The following is a 20,964-nucleotide window of genomic DNA, read 5'->3' as shown; positions in this document are numbered from 1 at the left end:
AATCTCAAAAATCCTGTCCAAAATGATCATGCTGTATTAGGTAGGTTGGGTCAAGATGAATCAGAAATACAACTCTTCCAAAAAGCTTATGCCAAATTCTAGCTATCCAGCAAAATATTACAGAAGTAAATAAATATTTTAAAACCACAAATTAATTCAATCGGCTGCTGCAAGTGATCTTGCTAAACCTTTATGCTGTTAATTAAATCAATGAGAAGTTACATGTATTAAAAAAAATTGATGGGGTTGAGGCCTCACCAAAAGATATCATCAACCTTCCAGTAACAAACTTTTAGAGTATAGGAACATGTTAATAAATTGTAGAAGCATGACTTTTCACATGGCTTGTCTGGTTTGGTTTTTGCAGCATCAGAAAAAGATGGTAGTAACTAAGAACCTCTGTACTCCTTACACGTTTCCCTCTGTATTTTTCTCCAGTAATCTGCACACAAAATAGCAAAGTTTCACGCTGCTCCGTAAGCCTTCCAGATTTAATAAAAAAAGTAATAAAAAAAACCATGAAACAAAAAAAAACCCAACCAAATTTGTCCTTTTATTAGCTAACTAGAAGAGGCATTCTTCTCTCAATATACCCTTTCCAAGCAGTTTGGCTTCCTATAGTTAGTGATCATAAGAATCCTATTAATGGAAAACTGAGTATGGACAGAATCTCTTGAGCTAAACCATAGGTAGTACACAAGCAGGACAGGGCTACCTCAAGACGAATTGGAATGATTAAGCCAAGAGAATTCTAGTCTATTTTCATATTACTAAATTATCAGTCCATCCAGAAACATGAATTACATGTAACAAGGAAGGATAATTTAAGACAGGGTCTTTCATAAAAATTGATGTATTTGATAAGACCACAGGCTGGCTATCCAAGTACCCAGTCTCTAGCAGAGGCTGACAGTGGGTAGTCAATGATAAGTAAATATGAACAACGCAATCATATCTTCTTACTTTCACAGAATACTCCCTTGGCCTCATATAAAGCTATCCTCCTAGCTTATGAAACCCCTAAATGAAGAAGTCCCTGAGGAATACATTGAACCAGAAGCGACTGCCTTAACAGTCCTCAGTAGGTTACAGGAACCCTGAATTCACCCAATTACTTTTTGAATAGCAGTGTTTTTTCAGCATCTGCATCAGGGAGCATCTGACTCATCACACACTCTGCTGTTCTGACAGAAAAGAGAGTGCAAAACCACCTTCTCAGCCCTTCAGAATGCTCCACTACATCTCTTCTCACATCCATCCACAGGTAAAGAAATCAATATCTATTCAGTTATTTCATGTGTGGAAGCTACCCCAAAACTTTGATCAACCCTTTTGCCCTCCTTTACATGTATCTACACTTACCCATGAATTTTATCGTAACATGCTTTTACAAACCTTCTTAATTAGCCCTCATCTCTACTACCCAGAAAAAAAAAAAGGGGGGGGGGGGGGGGGGGGGGCGGCGGGGAAGGGTAGGGTATCTCCACTTCCTATTCCAAATTCTTTGTGAACAAAATTAACTGCATAGCTCCCAGCCCAGATCTGCACAAAACTCTACGGGTGATCCACTGCTGTGAGAACTAGTCATTCACTTTACCTTGTTTCTTGTCTTTTAACAAAGCCCTTGCTCTTATCCTAAATCTGTTCAGTTTCCTTGAAGAGCCTTTGCTAAAAGCTTCAGTGAAACATCTTATTATGCAAGTAGGCTGTTATCAGCTTCAACAATCTCAAACAAGATGCCGGTTAACTCCTTAGAGAATGACAATTAGCTCTGCAATGCATAAACTTTCCATTACAAAAGCTGAAATAATCCCTCCACCATGTCAAATTTAACCATGCATCTACAACTTTTTTCGAATAAAATGTGACAGGCCAGATACTGTGCTTTGTAATTCACAATCTCCTCCAGGATTCAAGAATTTAAAATTGTCAAGAATCAAAAAATCTAAGTCTTAAATAACCACCAAACCAGAATGCTACAATACAACTTGCCTTTTTTATAATTTCTTCAAGAATTTAATAAGAGATATGAAGAAAATGCTTATTTCTATTCTTGTTTTGTAACGCATCAGTGAAATTCAAGGAATTCATCAGCATTATACATCTGAATTGTATCACTCACACACAGTCCTAGAAAAACGGTAGTTGTCACTTTTATCTTATTTAAATCCCTAACTTTTTGTCATTTTGGTTTTTCCTGACTGCATTCAAAAAATAAGATGCTTTTAAACATCCCACTTAGAAAGAAAAGTAATTTAAATGTTATACTTCTCTACAGAAGTGCTTCAAGTAACAAAACAAAACAGACATAAGAAGATAGAGTAATTTAAAAAGAAAGACTTCTTCCAAAATACTAAAGAAAATAGGGTTTTCCAAAAGACACTTTGGAATATTTTTAAATTAAGCAGCAATCATTTATATTATTTAAAGAATCAACATACAAGAAAGGTCAACAGAAAAGATAAAGAAATAGGAAACTCTAGCTCCAGAATATGTAAAACTGAGCAATCTCTTCAGTAAAGAGGTCCAGAGACACATTGCCAATGAAACCCGAATGGCCTTGTAACTTTCAGTTCCAAATATTAGCATAACATTTACTGTTTTGTTTGATTTTAAGGAAAACGCAAGCTATTTTCTACTAATGTGAATAACATACAGATTTTTTTTTTTTTTCTTCCTTTGGAATGGGAAAGAAAATTTCAGAAAAATTTATCTGTGAAAGAATTTACTTTCAATAAAAATTGTTTTTAAATAGATGTGTAACAAATGATACTAGGACAAGACTAAGCAATTCCAACTTTTTAGCAAGGTCTTAATTACAGATAATTAATAGGGAGTGGAGAAGTTCCATAAATGGGCTAAAGCATCTTGAGGGTATTACTGCCTTCAAGGGATAAAATATGACACAAAGCAAATTAATAATAAAAACCATACTTCACTAACACTTGTACATCATGACATTTACCACTCTAATTATCTGTAATTGTTTAAACCTAAACATACTGTCACAGTGTACTCTTCTGCAAGTCTGATACACTGATGTCAGAGAAGAACAATGAAATGGAAGTATCAGCTCAAGACCAGTTTAGTTTATATATTATCCATATGCTAAGCAGCTCCACATGTGGAATTTTAAATCCATATTTACGGTGCAGAATTTGAAGGCTTCTATATTGTTCTAAGAAATTCAGTTAACAAACAAAGCGTTATCAGGGAGTGCCTACAATAAAAAGTTGTAAAATTCCCATGAGGAAAATTCTTACTGACCCAGGCACACAACATTCTCATCCTGAGTTGTCTGTATGTATTTCACTGTACACCTAGAGCCGATTTACATTATAACAATCTGTTTAAAACTCTTACTATTTCTAAAGTCTCTTTTTGACTGAAAAGCTTTTTAACATAAAGTTTGACAGAGTACAGTTAACTGAACTTGACATGCACACATAGCTTTGTGAAACAATAGACATAATTTAAGTTTCAGACCACAGATTTGAAATGGTGGAAACATCTGTACATATTGGCACAAAAAATATCCACAAAAGAAAGAAAATAGATTAGTTTAGCTCTTTAAATGACACAGAAGGAAATATGATATTTAAAAACGTTTTTGAACTGCTGAATATTCAAAGGCATTCTAATAGGTAGTTTGGGGAACTTTTTTGTGGGTGGGTTTTTTTGTTTGTTTTCCAAGAGTGGATGTTTGAATACAGTGCTGTGGGTGGAGTGAGATCCAGATTTTGGCATTAAACCAATTCTTCTTCCCCTGCCCCCTAGATAAGTTTGAAAATATATTGATAAATAATATTACTTCTTAAAATGCAAACTATACTGTTGTTGCTTAGCCATAAACATCGAACAAGGGGTTAGAGAACAGAGCAGCTACACAGCCTGTATTTCCCTGGTACTTAATAATAGTCCATAAGCTAACTTGTTTCCAATATAATACTTGGAACAAATAAAATTATTAAAAACACAGTATTTAACATTAATAATTGCTTTTACTGTTAATATGCACTATTTTACTGTATCTTTATACTGATAAAAGATTTTGAATAGATACATGGGAACTGGTAAACATACAGCAGAACAAACACAGACGAAATTAAAATTTTCACTACAGCACTGTCATTTTCTTATTTTTTCATCATTCCTTAGTTTTACAATAAGGAAGCAAAATCAATATTCTTTATTAACTGAAAGAAAATCTTCAGATTTGCTCCTTTACATAGGTACCATTAAAGCCTGTATAGAATCAGTCTCTTACACTTCTGTAATCATTGGCTGTGTCATCCTTAGTACTTTTTCCATTGTCAGCAGCATCTCCATTTTACCCTTGATGTAAATCCATTCTATAACAGCATCAGAGCACTTGCAATTTAAATGTATAACTAATTAATAATGATAGCAGAGCTTTATGATTTTTCCAGATCCTTGCAAATAAATTTTCCACTGCTGAAATGCCAGAGTACATCATGAACGTTCATCATCAGGAGCGTTTTACTAAGCTAAAATAGCAGCAGACACAAGCTCTTGTTGAACCTGAACTGGCCTGTTTTTATTGTCTTTTATAAAGAATTATTTTTGCCATGTTCATTACCATGGAAACCAAAAAGTGCCGAATCCAACAGTGGATTTGCAACAAGCACTCAGCCTATAGCAATACACCAAGCTAAGTGAGAAATAACAGGAAGAGGAAACATGTGAATAAGGAAACTGAGTATCACAGTGAAGAGAATAAAGATACAGCAATTTACTGTGTAACAGACTTAAGCAAGCCTGGTTTTCTACAGATCTGTATCTATATCCCAATGCCTGTCACTGCAGTAACTGCAGTAACTCCAAACATGCCATGATTTCCCTACACTCTATCATCAGATCCCCTGAATACTTCCAGACTGCACAGTGAAATATTTTTGTACTTGAGGTGATCCTAAGTCCACTGAATACCTCTTAAAGAATTTATACATAGATTGGTTCCGAGATCCCATGTGCTGAAAGGTGTATGACCAAGAAAAACCGAGGACATCAGCTGAATTTGCATTTCAGCCATGGAGCTGAAAGCCTAAGCGCCTGAAGGCTCTGAGGCTCCAGCCTCCTCTCAATGAAGGCATTCATTTGAGTTTCCCTGCTCCTCACACTCACTGATTTTTTGAAAACTATATAGGGACCTAACATCACTGAACTCTACACCTGTGTCAATTTTGATTGAAAACATGATCTTAAGGGTCTTTTCCAACATAAATCATTCTAAGATTCTATAAAATTGAACAAAACGTACAATTGAAGGTTTAAAATATTATTGAGACAAGAATTAAGAACAAGCAATGCTTTCAAGTATCTTCTTAATAGTAAAAGTTAAAAATGAAAGAGTAATTTTGGTTCTTCCCTTTCTGGAATAAATGTTCTGGGTCAATGAATGCATTTCACACTGCCATCACCAGCAATCATGTTCTATACTCCTGCTGTAGACATACGAGCTCCCAAATCAAGTCAGCTGCACATTTTCTTCCTATTAGTCTTCTTAGAAAGTAGTTTATAATCTCTCTTTATGTTGAGGCTGACAATTACTCTTCACTGTACACAACTCACTGCTAGGCAGTAGGAGTCCCATAGAAGCAAGAATGCGGAGCACAAACATGCAGTGTGGGTGGCAAGAAATGTGCTTTCCCTATCACTGTTTTAGCTGCTAGCTAAGGTTAGGGATAACTTTGCTTTTTTTTGTTTGTTTCTTTAAAAACAAATTTGCTTGAAAAATTCACTGTCACAACATGCAAAAGCAGAAACTCAGTGGGATTCAGAAATGCATATGGATGCAGAGAACTAATATAAAAGTTTGCACTTCTGAGCATAAATTAAAATCATTGTGTGAGATCTAAGAAAAAAAATTATGTGGATATTTCTGTCCATCTGGGACAAATTCCTTTAACTGCTAAGCAACAAATCACAGGTGAAAAGATAGGATCTAGGACTAATGACCTGGATTGAAAACCCCTTGTTTTCAGTGCCCTATTCTATCAAAATTGCTAAGAAGTCATTTACTTTGATTTAGATTCATCAATGAATCACTACAACAGTAACACTGAAATAAGGTAAACCGACAATTAGAAAATATATCCATTTTATTGACTGTCATTTTCCAGCTCTGACCTCAAAATGAAACAGAAGCTGAAGTATAATCACAAAACTAGGTCCCAGCCCCAGCATCCTTAAGTGTGACTCTGGATAAAAGAAACAAAAAGAGCACGTTTGAAAATTCTTTTGAGAAAGCATAAACTACCTTTTCTGCTCTTAAATCCATGCCTCAAGATACTTGCAGATACTCTAGAAGATTATTATGATAGTTTGTATCATTGCCTCAAGTCGCACCAGGGAAGGTTTAAATTGGATATTAAGAAAAATTTCTTCACCAAAAGGGTGGTCAAGCATTGGAACAGGCTGTCCAGAGAAGTGGTAGAGTCACCATCCCTGGAGGTATTTAAAAGATGTGTAGATGTGATGCTTAGGGACATGGTTTAGTGGTGGACTTGGCAGCGTTAGGCTAATGGTTGGAACTGATCATCTTAAAGGTCTTTTCCAACCTAAATGATTTATGATTAAAGCCTACTTTTTAAGTCTTAATCTTATCCTGGCTGCTACTGCTTCTGTCTCTGCAAAAGCAGAGGTCCAAACAAACCAACCATCCCAGAAAAGAAGTACGTGTGCTCAACTTCACACCAAAATCATAAAATCACTAATGCTATCATTTTGATAAAAACTAGTATTTTTTGAAAACTAGATAGAGAGCCCTGACCCTTACATACCCATCTATAATTCAATCCTTCCAGAGAATGAGGTCTTCTAGGTTCTACTAGACAAATCATGATCAACCTATAGAGAGAGGGTGGAAAGTGCAGCTTTGCTATTAAGGAATAAAAATTTGATCAAGAATAACTGGAGGTGCTTTGCTGAAGAAAGAAGGGCACCAGCAGGCAAAAAAAAAAAAAAAAGAAATGCCAAGGGTTGTGTCTACGTTACCAATGTAGTGTGCAGGAGAGGTTCTTTTTTTGTGCAAATCTTTCCTGCATCCCGACTCAGAACCATACAAAATGCCCTTGACTGTGCTGCTGGAAAGCTCAAAGTCATTTCCCTTCTGGTGGAATCAAGGTGAAAAGTCATACGCAAGGGCACTTGCTGAAGCACATCATTTGCAGTGTGGGCACAAGATGCCCTAGCAGCCAGGACTCGGAATGCATTGTGTCCATACGACTGGTAACTGGGATGAGTATCACTGCTGGTGAAGTCCCATTTTACACATACAATCCTGAAACTAACAGATCACCAAACAGTCTTTCTTTGTGCCATACCAGTAGATATATTCCTAATATTACTTCAAAGTCCATACAAACTAGTATAATAAAAATGAGAACACCAACTAGGTGAGAATAAACATTAGTATTGCTATAAAGATTAAATACCTAATACAACTAAGAGCTAGTTATTAATTAGATTGATTTCATAAAACAGGTCCTGAGTAACCGTAAGACAATATTAATTTTTCTGGTATCAGAAAAGCACACAGGAGTCATTTTGAGCATGCAGCTGAACATGGAATTTCATAGCTCATATACAATTTCAGCTTTTAAAAAAAGTCCTAATTTAGTTACAATGCCACGAAGAAAATGTTAATATTCTATGTGGCAACAGTAGTAGTCAAAATATGTTGTTAGGACTCATTGTTTACACTTTAGAAAATTATCTTGTAAATTAGAAAAATATTTGGCAAATGGTTATATGGACAAGACAGACAAAAAATACTGTCCCAATGTAGAAGACTATAGAGTATTTAGGTTATTCTAAGAAAATGTAAAAGAGTGATTGTTTACATTCCCCCAGTAAAGAGAGTTCTAAATATACCAAGTTCTAACATTAAGCAAACAAGGGGAAATTTAATCAGCCTTAGAAGCAGAGGTGAGCCAAATTCAGGCCAAGTTAAAATGGATGCTTTATTTTAAAAATATTTTTAACAGTTAAGATTATTCACATTCTCAGAACAATTTACTTGAGAATCACCTCTTGAAATTATGTAAGATCATAAATGGTCCTTTTCCTTGCCTTCTAAGAGACACTAAACTGTCAGTAGCTATGAGATTAAAAGCTCTAGCATCACTACCTTGTTTTCTTCTTAGTTTTCTCAAAACAAGCAGCAGATGACAATTTAGATGGGTGGTCTCCCATATGCTGCATAGTGATTCTCACTCGCTATTCAGCATTTTTTGAGCCTGTGCCAAATGGGTGATTCTTGTGGATACAGAACACTTATAAGGGTAAATCCAGTAACACAACAATACCCTCACAATCCAGTCTAACTTCCAACTAGAATAATTGCAGTGGGTCTCCCTCTAACATACACCCTCCAAATAGTACCTGAATTCAAAATGCCTTTTGACTGCTACAGAGATCCCAGATTTTACCCAGGGTGTGGCAGCTTTGCACCACTGCACCAGTTACAAGAGCCAATATGTGGATTTGCAAGTGGTTTGAGATCCTACAGGATGAGGAGTGCCATAAAATGGAAGTAATTATCCCATTAGCAAAAAGACTTTTTTTTTTTTTTTCTTATGCAAGGCATTAGAATTTCTCCAAACATTCCTGTGGCAGAAATTAATTAGGGCAAGGTGGGGATTCATACAAAATCCCGGCTCTACCATTGCGCCAAAAAACTAATCAAGTACAGAGCTATCTAAACTAGCATAGTTTTCTCAACAGACCACCAATCTAGCTTCAGGTTTTGAATAAATGAAGGCATTACTGACAAAATTCACTTAGTATATTTATCTTGAAAAGAATTCTGTAGAATTGGGTAGGTTTTAAGGGACAGGGAAAGGGGAAAAAATTCTTATTCCTCTAAATCGCAGAACAAAGCTGCTAGGGTAAATAGATGCCAGATGAAGTAACCGTAAAATCTCTTTTGAAAACATCTCAGGACTCCCAACATAAAGACTTCACAAATTAGGATATTAATTTAGGCGAGGCTGACAACCATGTATTTAAGCAACAGTCTGTGTGCATCAGCCTGAAGATGAATGGAGAAGGGCAGATCAAAATCCTCTACAAATCTGCATAATAAAAAAATTAGCTCCATTGGAATTTTGCATCAAAACCAAAAAATTACCAGTTTTCAGCAGGAATGAAATGGAACAGAACTCAGGTTCTACTGAACTTCCAAAGAAATATTTTTTTTTAATGGGATTAAAACCAGAAATAAAATCCAAGCTGAAATGGACCACAACACTGAAGAGATGCTGTTAAAAAAGTAAAAACTTCTCATATAAGGAGAAATGAGATACTTTGTTTTCTTCCAACATTTAGGAGCTACACAGATTTCCTTGTCAAACAATCAGATCTAAAATCCTAATGACCCATGGACAAATCAGCAGAAAGGTTTCTTTTGTTAGGTTATTTCATATGCTTAGATTGCACATTGAAAAACTCACAGATATCCCCCATCTTGACACTAGTATACAGCTAATTAAAATCTGTATTATTATACCATCAAAGGAACTACAGTAGGAATTTCAACAAACTGAAATATTCCATGCTACTTCACTATTCAGCCAAGTAGGTTGATTTGGACCAATCAAGTAGGCAGTTACACTAAAACTGTAATTACCTATTAAATTTCATAGGCAGGTGGAAGTATGCTGTCTTTAGAACTCCATACATGAAGAGCATTGGCTTGTAGTACTGTCATACAGATCATACAAGTAGTACATTACTATTATTTTAGCTAGTTCTTCTCATTCACAAATCAATTCTTGATTCAGTATTTCAGAATACAGTTGATGAAAAGGAAGAAAACCTATAGACACAGCCCAGAATGCAGAATTAGGAAAAACACAACAATAATGTTACATGGCATATATTCAGAAGACCTGAACATACAACTGCAAAATACAAAAGCAAAGTTGGTGATGAAAGCTGGGGATGGTGGAAAACAAAATAGATGTCCATACACACACAGAGCATACAGAAACCGCAAAATACATTTGAAGAAAAATGAGGTAAATTTAAGGCCAAGAAACAACCCATTACAGCTTATGATAAAATCTATGTATCTTACCTACTTTTTGTCATGTTAAAAACAATGGTGATCTCTTTTTCAGTGTTTCTACACTACAAAAACAAACAGCTTTGATCCACATCACCAAATCACGACTGAACAGTATCAAGCTAAAAACTTTTCTCTCCAAGTGAATGTTTACAGGAGGTAAATATTAAGCTGTTCAGCCTTGCCATAACGTAGATGCCTTGGCATAAACAAAGTTTCTTGTTTGGTGAATGTAAAAAAAAAAGAGAAGTTGAGATGTCTTGAATATTCAGATATCTTTAGTCTTAGGAGGGAGGTGAGCAGTGGGTTCTTTCTCAGGATTCCAGCATTAGATTTAAATGACCACATTCTGCCTCCATTACATTTTGACCGTTCAGCCCTTTTTCTGAATCTGACCCTTGCTCCCAAAGTTGCCAAGGTTTTAGTCAACAATTTGTCCGCTGCTGTTCATTTAATCGCCTGTTGCTCCTGGCAATATTAATTTGACAGACACTGATCTCTTTAACAAAGAATGAACCCACAGGAAAATCCCCAAATCGGTCTAGACATTTTGCCTCGAAGGATTTGCCTGACCTATGCCAAAATATTACTAAACTGCTACAGCTGACTCCACTTCCCTGCTACAGAGGATACTAAAATGCTTCACACATGTTTGAAGAAGAATCCCAGTAATGTCGTGCCCTTTCAAAAAGCACTTTAGAAGTTTACAAAATCCACATGGAATACACTCCCTATTATTTACATACAGAAAAGACAATACTTTGAGCAAATACTTCTACAATGGGCCTAACAATAGCCAAAGCCAACTTCCTTTCTTACTCTGGCAAAATCGTCCCTGAACATTCTCAGGGGTTTGTTAGATGAGAACAATTTTGGGATTTCCTTTACTTCTACTGAGGGCCAGGTTGGACAGTTTGCAGAATATCTCTTCTCCCCATTCTCAACCCCATCTGTGAACATCTTGTAATGATTTTTTGGGGGAGTGGAAGAACATCTGCCTCCCAGAATTTAGCATCAAAGTATTTGCATGATTCTCCCTGACACACTATTATTTTGTATCTTGTCATTACTATGCTTATATATAGCAGCTCTCTCCTATGCAGGCAGATGCTGTAACATCCCGTAAGTATATGTTATTGCTTATTATCCCAAAGTGGGTAATGTTGGCTACGAACGGATGTATTAATTCAGTGTAGTCCCAAAAAGTACTAATCTCTACATAGTTTCTACACAGATTAGATTGAATCCCTAAGGTCCATCTGTTTCATGTATCTGTAAGTAGGTTATAGACATGCATCAGAGAAACATCTCTAAACATGTTGAAGACCATCCTCCTTCAATGAATATTCCTGCTTCCTGTTCCTTTTATTTCAACTTCATTGTTCTGATTAGCTAAATATAAAATTCCATAATCTACAAACAGTCTACTATCAACAGATGATTAAACTAACTACATATGCAAGACAACCCCCCCCAAAATTACTGTAGATTTGGTAAATTTTCCCAGGTACAGAACATCTTGAGGCTAAGTGTAAAACAACATATAAAAGATGACCAGGAAAAAAAAAAATCGTATATCACAATTGTTTTTTAAAATTAAGATTGATATAAACTTATCAGTCTATCTTTAAGTAGTGATCACATATTGCCATGCCATCCACACGTGAAGGATTCCTGCAGAACAGCCTTCTAACATGTCCCACCCTTTCTTCAGCTGTGTGTAGCTCTTCCCTCTTACAAGGTACTTGGCTTCACCAGACTGGTCACATTGGTGAACAATTCTATTGTATCCTCATCATTCATGCTGACAACTCTCTAAACGTCATATCATCTTTTCTGGGCTTTTTGCTTATACCTGTGACACAGATACTAGTCAGGACCTTCCACATGCCACTCTTCTGCTTCCATCTTCATCTGTTTCTCTGCCAGATCAGGAAAGGCAAAGCTTTTTAATGGTTCCTGCTACCTTCCTTACTTTGGCAAATTTCAAATACACAATGCTTTGTTGTATTTGGGTATTTCAGCCTTTGTATATCATGGTTGTGTTACTTCATACGCTAACATGACATGATACAACAAGATGCTTTGTGTTAAAGATAAAAGATCTCCGAGATCTCTGTGCATTTCACAATATGTCAGAGAGAGGTATTAGAAAAATCAGTCTCAGCCTACTCTGATTAAAGGACAAAGGTAGTCTACCTGACTTCCTGATACTCTAATTCCATAAAAGATACTGCTCCAGGGGAACACTTGACTTCTAGTAAGTGAAGTCTTCCCCCCACCCCCACCCAGGCTTACAGGATCATACTTCATGTTTGCTCCTATTTAAATTAAAATGCTGAACAGAAACATGAAACTACCTTAAGCAAAAATGAACAAGTCTGGTCTAAGGAATTTATCCTTTATTTGCTATCTTTGGAAAGGGTGGATTTTCAATTAACACTTAAACTTTTCTGATTTCCCTTAGGGCTGACAAGAATAGAAAAGAAATATGCATTTCCAAGTATCAGGAATTTAATTCTTATTCACTTAAAAAAAAATTCCAACTGGCTGGTTTTGTCCCAAGTAGGTTAGAACTGAAGTAAATCATGGCTTCTGCAATTTTACAACTTTTCCACAGGTATTGCTAGTTATTAGAGATTTGTATTTTTCATTTTAAAAGGTTTAACTTGTCCAGTACTAATATTTACTGAAGGTTAGTGGTATGGTTCAATACATTGTGCAGAAAACAACTCACAAATTAGGACACACCAAAACTAATAGCAACACCAATGCAACATTACGTTTATCCCTTTAACACGTTTATATGGCCTTTTACCCAACATCCCAAGGAAAAATCCATGCTAAGGTAAAGCATCCTGCTTGCAAGATACCACACACATTATAAATATATCTCTTTCTCCCCTTGCAGTTGTTTGCATCTGTCACTTGTCCACCTTGTGTGAAGTACTCATCACAGAAATAAAAGCTACAATTTTCATAAATTTTATAAATGTATAACTTCTTTAAATTTTACAAATTTGACAAATTGAAGGGCGTGAAAGCAGTGCTGTACTTCCTAAGAATATGAGGTAAGGAGGCACATATATGATGAGTCATACAGTAACACTCACAAGCGTATATAAGGAGGCCTGTACGATTCATCCTTTTCTCTCCTCGGGACCATCCCAACACCAAATTCCAAAGTCCTACTAGAAAGTGGATGTGTCAAAATACTTCACTGAAACAGAAGTAACCAGTTTTCCCATGCTTCATACAACCAACTGAACACAGAGACTTGCAACAGAAAGCATTAAGCAGCATTACATATAGGGGGTAGGTGCCTGTATCCTCCAAAATCCCATTATGCCTATTCATTTATTATAGCCGAGTGCTCTAACAACATAAAAGGCTTTGCTATTCTGACTTTGACTATCAAGATATCATTTTAGCTCCACTGGCTGTTGTGGGCTCTGAAAAGTTGCTTAATTTCAATATTGACTTTAAATGTTTTTAGTCTGGTTTATGTGATGTTCAGTACAGGGGCCAAGAGGTATCCTGAATTAAAAATAAAACGTGTAACGATGTAACAGAAACTTTATAAACATTAAAATCAGCGCCACTATTCTGCAGTGCAAGAAGCAGCTATTTCCTGAACAGTGGTCTTCTGATCCTTCTGCACTGGAGCCATTATCATTTGAGGCAGAATACTGAAAAGCTTTCCCTGAAGTACTGAAAAGCACCCCCACCTACCTGCTGCATCACAAAAAGGCCAACACAAAGAAGTCCCAATTCTTTCTTCACCCAGAAACAACAATGGCTCTCAAACTGCTTGCATTTCCCAAATAGAAAAGAAAAAATATGGAACGTTGAAAGTCGGGGTTTTTTCTTCTCAAGCATACACACAGACATATCAATAAGGCTGCTTCCACTACTAACTGACACTAAAATTGATGCTAGCTGAAAAAGATCGAGATTATTTTTAAGGAAATATATTTATAAATCTATACTATTGTTTGAGTATGGTTAGAAAAAAATATTCAAAATTAACCATCAGAAGACCTAGCAGTATTCAGTACCTCACAATTTTTTCTTGATTGCTCTTCCCATTTCAGATTTATTTACTTCTCCGGGGATTAAAACCAAACAAACCAACCCTACTTTGCAGGCTTGGCTACCTTAAAATAGCAAAGTAGAAAGATGAAATAATTTCCCCATCAGGATCAAGAAACATTACGGAAGTGAGAGAGGACTGTCCCAAAGAACAGAAGATTTCAAGTTAATACACCTATTAAAACCAGATGTGACTAGTGGTTAACAAGAAACCCTTTTGAAAACACTATAATGCATGCACAGAACCTGATTCTTTCACAAAACCTGAGCAAAAATTAGCAGCAGAAACTATTTCATAGCATAGTTCAGACGTAATGGATGGAATATTTAACACTGTTTCTAGGTAACTGACCAAACAGACTCTAAGTAGATGTCATTTATTTTTTTTTTCCTTCCACAAAGTGGTTGCAATAAAGAACCCCAAAGCCAGGAAAATCACATTAAAAAAATAAAAGTACTGGGTTTTAATCCCTGAAAAGCCCTGTTGAAGGTGGCCTAAATATCAGATATGCAAGTGATGAAGAGTGTTTGTTTAATGAGCTCTCAAAGTCATTACAAAGACAACGGAGTGCATGCAATTTTGAGCAACAAAATTCTAGAAGTGTTCAACAGCACTACTATAAAGCTGGAAAGTTAATGGTTATGATGTCAGAAGTCTTGATCATCACAGTTAAATCAGAAAGCAAGATGTATCTGAAGAAAGAAGAGCTGTTTGGAATATATATGTTCTAGGCAACAGAGAAAAGGTAAAAGTAAAAACTAAATTGAGATCCAGCACACAAAAATGAGATGCATCACTATTAAATGCATGCAAACAACCTGACAGTATGTCCTCAAAATCTGTGCTGGATTTTTTGCACCAAATCTAAAGGGAATTCACTGCAGTATACATATATTTTGTGATAATATTGTAAACCAATCTTTGGCATTTGTTGTATCTGCTTCAATTCATTTTATGTACAAGACATATACTTTCCCCCCAATCATTACTATAACTTTTTAATCAAGCAAGAAAAAGTATTCTAAGGAAATTACTTTTAATTTGATAAAGACCATACAACCTTATTTTTACATATTTTAATAGTGTTAATAGCTTATTCCTTTTGATGCCAAAAAGGCACAGAGTAACTGCTCAGAGACGAATTTTTGTCTTTAAGCAGCAAAGGTATTTATTTTGTGCAACATTGGGGAGCTAGCCGATTCGCACCAGACAAACTAGCTCCAAATTTTTCAGTGAAAAGTTAGGTATTTTATACAGTTTTCCCTGAGAGGTTACACAACATCTTTACATAAATACTCATTTGATTTTGACACCCAATCATTCCATTCATAATAGGTGGGATCTAGGTGGAGTAAATCTTTCAATTTTCTTTGTTCAATGATTTCCTGAATTGATGGTCTCCTTATCTCCTTCAGGTGCCCACCTTATCTTTTCTAATTATTCAGAGCACATACCTTTCTCAACACAAACAGAGCATGACCCAGAGCACTGTACCAAACTCATCCTGACTAATCTTTTTTTTTTTGTAAGACCTTGTTCTGTTTCACTTTCTAGCTCTAAATACATTCAAAACAGCAATAGAAGGAGAAAGAGCACTAGTCTGGTCTTTCCAGACAAGAGCAGCAAAAAAAGACTATAGACAACAAACCTGTAAGGATCAGACAGCTGACCTCTAATTGAATGTTGCAACTTAGTGGTTGAGATACTCACTGCTCTTACATTCATGAAAAGGCACACATTTGGACATCCAGAAGTAAACTCTTTAAATCTACCTACTCACATCAGATGATGCATTTAAATAGAGAGAGAGTTTGAAAGCAGTATTCCACATTACCCACAATGTAACTGAAAAGCCTATGTTATTTGAAGCAGTAATTCAAATCTGGACATTCAAAAATGGACAGTTTCTTTCTAAGGAATGCATGTTTGACTTTTTTTCCCACACTGCTGTTGCATAAAGGTCACAACTGTATAAAATACACAGGAGTGGGATCATGATCCCGTGCCAAGTCAGCCAAAATTAATTCCATTCCCAGCTTTGTGAATGACCTGCAACATGAGTAAAAAATTATTTTATCTTTTTTTGATCATCTGTACGATGATACTTACATGCTTCACCAGGTTGTTGTGGGAACTAATTATGGGTATGTTAGTATTTAGGAAGCATCATAAGCTGCATCCATTCCTGCAACAAAAATCTGTCTTACAGTAGCTTGACCAAGTTTTTCAGGACAACGATTATCTATCTTTTTTTATTTGTTTGTACAGTTCCCAGAACAATAGGGTCTTAATCCTTGACTTGGACAGTTAGAGACCATTGAAACATAAATAATTAGCAAACAATATGAGTTGAGAGGTTTAGTGAAGTGTTATCCTTCTGAGAGCTCCAAGGCACAGAGCATTTAAATGACCAGAATCTAGCCAATGCAAAGGGAACTGGGGACAAGGAACCATAGCCTTAGTTGCTTGCTAACAACTTTGGTGGTTTGTTCTTGAAAGAGGAGGGATACAAAAAAGACGACTGATGGAGTGCATATGTGAGAAGAGAACACTATTCAGAGGAGCACAGGGACTGCAAATATAGTTGCCTTTTGAGCAAGGCATTTAGGGCAAAAGCTTTTTATATATTTGCCAGCTCTACTGTATCTGCAAACTAAGAGCAAATGCAGAAGGAAAAAATAGGGGGCTGTTTTTGGTGGTTTTTTCGAGCAACACCACATAAACGTGCAATTTGCCAAGAGGTACACCAACAAGGAAGAAACATTTGCAAAACCAACAGCAGCTGTTGTCTCTTGAGATGTGTTCTATACATATATATGCTGCCTGTATCATTAGTATACCGACTACATTCAAGCTAGAATCTCACTTAGAAGTATCGGCTGTGTATTATCCCTATACACCAAGAACATCCCCCTGCTTCCCATTAGAACTAAAAAGATTGGAGCTAGTCCAATCACTTGAGTAGCTCTTCATCTTGGATAGCCCTTCATCTTCAGCATCTAAGAATAGCTTCAAGTATCATGCATAAAGGGTATGACATGGAATTTGTGCCAAAGTTTCTAAGTAAAACAATTACTGAACAATTAAGCAACTGTTTCTTCCTCATCGCCTGTCCACACATTTGTTCTGCTGGTGGTGACTTCTAAGCTACGTACTCTCTGAAGGTGGAGATCAGTAATTTGGGCTTGTTTACTCTGACTGATGGGAAGTATGACTGTCAGCATTACTGGAGTGAAAAATAATTCCAAGTCACAAATGAAGAAATGCTCTGCTTCCAGTCAGTCTCTAAGATACCTGGAGGACAGGCAATTTCCACAAGGTGATGAATGAAAAGGAAGTAGTACGCTGAGACGAAAGCCTGGAGTGTTTCCAGCAAACTGAATGCAGGGTGGGGCAAACAAAAGCAGTCTTCAAGAAGGATAAAGGCAAAAGAGTCAGGATTCAATATACTACCCACAATTTTTATTTTCTTAAATAAAGATTATGTTAAAGAAACATATTGGGAAAAAATTGGAGAATGACAACAGAGACTACATAAATATTATTTTCAGCCATTAATCTAAGCACGTGGAATACACATGCAACACAAAGCAAATCAAAGGCTTATTTACCTATATGTATCAAATTAATATTATCCCAATATTTTAAAAGTCTATATCGCATCATATTATTGTATGTCATTATTACACTGTGCATCCAAAACTGATACTCTTAGTCAACAATAAATACTTAATACATACCTAACTTTAAACACATTAACCCACTCATTTAAGTAACCTATTTAACGTGCAATAAAAATTAAAAGCAAATCTGTCTTTCCAATAGCTTAGACTCCTCGCTCCCTCTTGTATTTGGCAGTTTGATAATTGGAAACCTTGAACAGATCAGAATTATAAAGCATTTTCATCAAAAGACTACAGAAAATACTCATACAGTTGTATGTGATCTGAAATAGATGCTGAATCTCTACTTTTGAAAGAAGTTTTTTTTTAAATAAAGTAAATGGAAAAAGGTCTTAGAAAGTTTCAAAGTCTTGCCTGTTGGTATGCTTCGTAGATTATATCAAACAAGAAAGCCTGAGGCATTTCACTCGCTCTGTACCTCGCACGTTCCAGTGAGTGGTCTAAACAGCCATCTGCAGTAGAGGCAATAACAGTGGAAACTAGAGGACGAATTGCTCCTGCTGCCTGTGGAACAAAATACACAGAAGCCTAAATGTTATATATATTAATGTATATCAGAGCTGCAGTCAAAAAAGAGCTTTAAAATACATTTTATACATTATTAGATATATAAAAGATAAGTAAGTAGAAGTCATACTACTTTGTATGAGACTTAACATTAATATAGCAATGGAAGACTGCATAAGTATACACACTGAGAACCAATTTACAAAACAAACCAACTTAAGCCCTTCATAAACACCTACTGCAAATACATGTACAGATCTGAGATGTTTGTTTTCCAGACTTTTTTCTACATGCATATTAAGCAGTTTCTGTGAGGACAGTTCTAGGCCTATTCAGATATCAAACAGCAAGAGACACACCTGAGTTGACATTCCACAACACCTATTGCTTTCACAGATTTCAGTTCAGCCAAACTGTTCAGAAATAAGCAACAAGAACAGTTTCAGAAAATTGAGCTTGTTCTTCCATGCTGAATTCAACACCTGAAATACTAAGCAACCACACTTATCAGTGAAATCACTGGGAACACAGTATATACATCAGAAAGTATTCAGTATCCAGCAGCACTGTGCCCCCAAACAGGTATTTAGACGCTTGTATTTCAGTTTTGATTTTGCTTAGATCTGAAACCAATTAAACATATATCTCTGATCTTTTTACCTATATGTAGTATTAAAAACCTATGGCATCTCTGAAACAGAACTGTCCTAGCTGGTTTTAGTCATTTTGATACCTGAAAGTTACCCATGATTCAAACAACACTTATCAAATGCTCACATGAACTTTATAGGAGGATAACTGGGACAAGAGCTGTCCATGTAATAATGAAGAAAAGGATGCACTGACAGAACACGGCTTATCAAGTTCACAGGGCAAAAAGCATGCTCCCTAACACCACCAACCACTGGGAATGGCATCTTTACACTACACTGTTTAGTATCTATTTTTATGAATAATAATAAAAAAAGAGTAAATTATGCTTTTCAAAACATTCAGAATTAACCAACATCTTAAATCAGTATATCTAGAAAAACACTCCCAATGGTGAATTCTAACAGTTTTCACTGCAGCCACGTATGATCTTCTGAGGGCTAGTGAGCTTTGACACAGGAAAAAAAAATAGGTCAACTCACATAAATTAAGAGCACTGTTACTGTTTATTTCATTTATCTTCTGTTGGCAAATTCTGGCCTCATACATATGAGTCCTGTCCACTCTTACAAGATTCTTGACCTCAGGTATGCATACAACAGCAGAATGAGACACTAAAAGTGAGCCCAAAGTTTTTTTCCTCTCAGAAGAGAAAGAACTTCTTGTCTTCCCTCTGCCTTTCATACTACTGAACAATAAAACAAAGAGGAATGCAGTCAGTGTGTTGAGCACTTTATGAGCTCTAAAATACAGCTTCTTAATTCATTCTTTTACAGAATGAGGACAGAGATGTGAACCAGTTTCTCATGCCCAAAGAGTACTGATATGCATGAACTACCAGGCAGGGAGTTGGGAAAGAAGAGATTCAGAAGATTCATATGACAAGAAATACCTGAACCACTTTCTCAAAATCTGAAAAGCACCTTTTCTTTCCAATATGTGGAAAGAGATACCTATATAAAACCCTACATGGCGCAAAATACTATCATCCAAAGGCAAATCATGGTACAGAAAAATCAGTGAGAACCATGAAATCATAAAACTGTCTGTACAGGATCTTGAGAGGTCACCTAGTCCATCTTTCTGTTCTAGGCAAGATCCATTACTTCTGTAACAGAAAAGACAAACTGACAGAACTAAACATCACTATAATTTCAGTAATATATCAATGTATTAAATGAGGAGTAAATTTAACAGATGTACTCTGAGGAAAAGCTGTGCATAAGCAGAAGTAGAGAGACTAAACTATCTGCAACTTCTCCCCTCTCTATTTCCTATGATTCTAGGACATAGATTATTACCTCTGTGTGTCCCAGCTGCTGGGCATTTGGACTATGTTATTTGCTCTGCCGTCATATTTTAATTGGTCACACACACAAAAAAAATTATAAAATTAGAAGGTCATGGGAAAAGAGATGGAGTAGCATGCTAGCCACAGCTTTTCTGCTATTAGTTAAGTCTATTTGAAATTTTTGATTCTGAACAGTTACCATTCTAGAAAATCAGTTAGCAAAAGAGGATTTCTTAGGCTGATCCAATATTTTATTACAGTTTTTAGCAATCATGTCATGTTACATTTTAAGCACAAAACAGGCCCAGAGAATACAATGTGACTTGCATAACCAAATCTCAGAAGTAAAACACGCACTCTGAGGAACAAAAAACCAAACTGCAATTCTAAATAAAATTGAAATACTCAAAATTATATTCTTAAAAGAGCTCTGAAACACATTGTTTTCTTGACATCTGGTTTATTGCACAATAAAAATTTATGAATGTCTGTATCTTTGTGACAATACTGAACCACATCTCCTGCCTTGTTGAGGCCTAGCTCTTCCAGAAGATTCAAGGAAGATCTAATTTCTAACAAATCCAAACATGTCAATTTTTTAAAATCCCCAATTAACTTTTTGATTAACTGAAAGCTTCATGGCACCTAA

General features: G+C 36.0%; 1 protein-coding gene across 2 annotated transcripts in view; it reads right to left on the bottom strand.

Moving 5' to 3' along the window:
* CRPPA (CDP-L-ribitol pyrophosphorylase A) overlaps positions 1-20,964 on the bottom strand; it is a 125,724-nt gene that overhangs the window by 81,940 nt on the left and 22,820 nt on the right. For both annotated transcript variants that reach the window (XM_056334914.1, XM_056334915.1), the window contains exon 3: positions 18,221-18,370. In XM_056334914.1, the coding sequence (XP_056190889.1) occupies positions 18,221-18,370 (150 nt within the window). The remainder of the gene's footprint in view (positions 1-18,220; positions 18,371-20,964) is intronic.

The sequence above is a fragment of the Falco biarmicus genome, chromosome 4, assembly GCF_023638135.1.
Source record: "Falco biarmicus isolate bFalBia1 chromosome 4, bFalBia1.pri, whole genome shotgun sequence".
NCBI lineage: Eukaryota > Metazoa > Chordata > Aves > Falconiformes > Falconidae > Falco > Falco biarmicus.
This window is presented reverse-complemented; position numbering and strand designations above follow the sequence as displayed.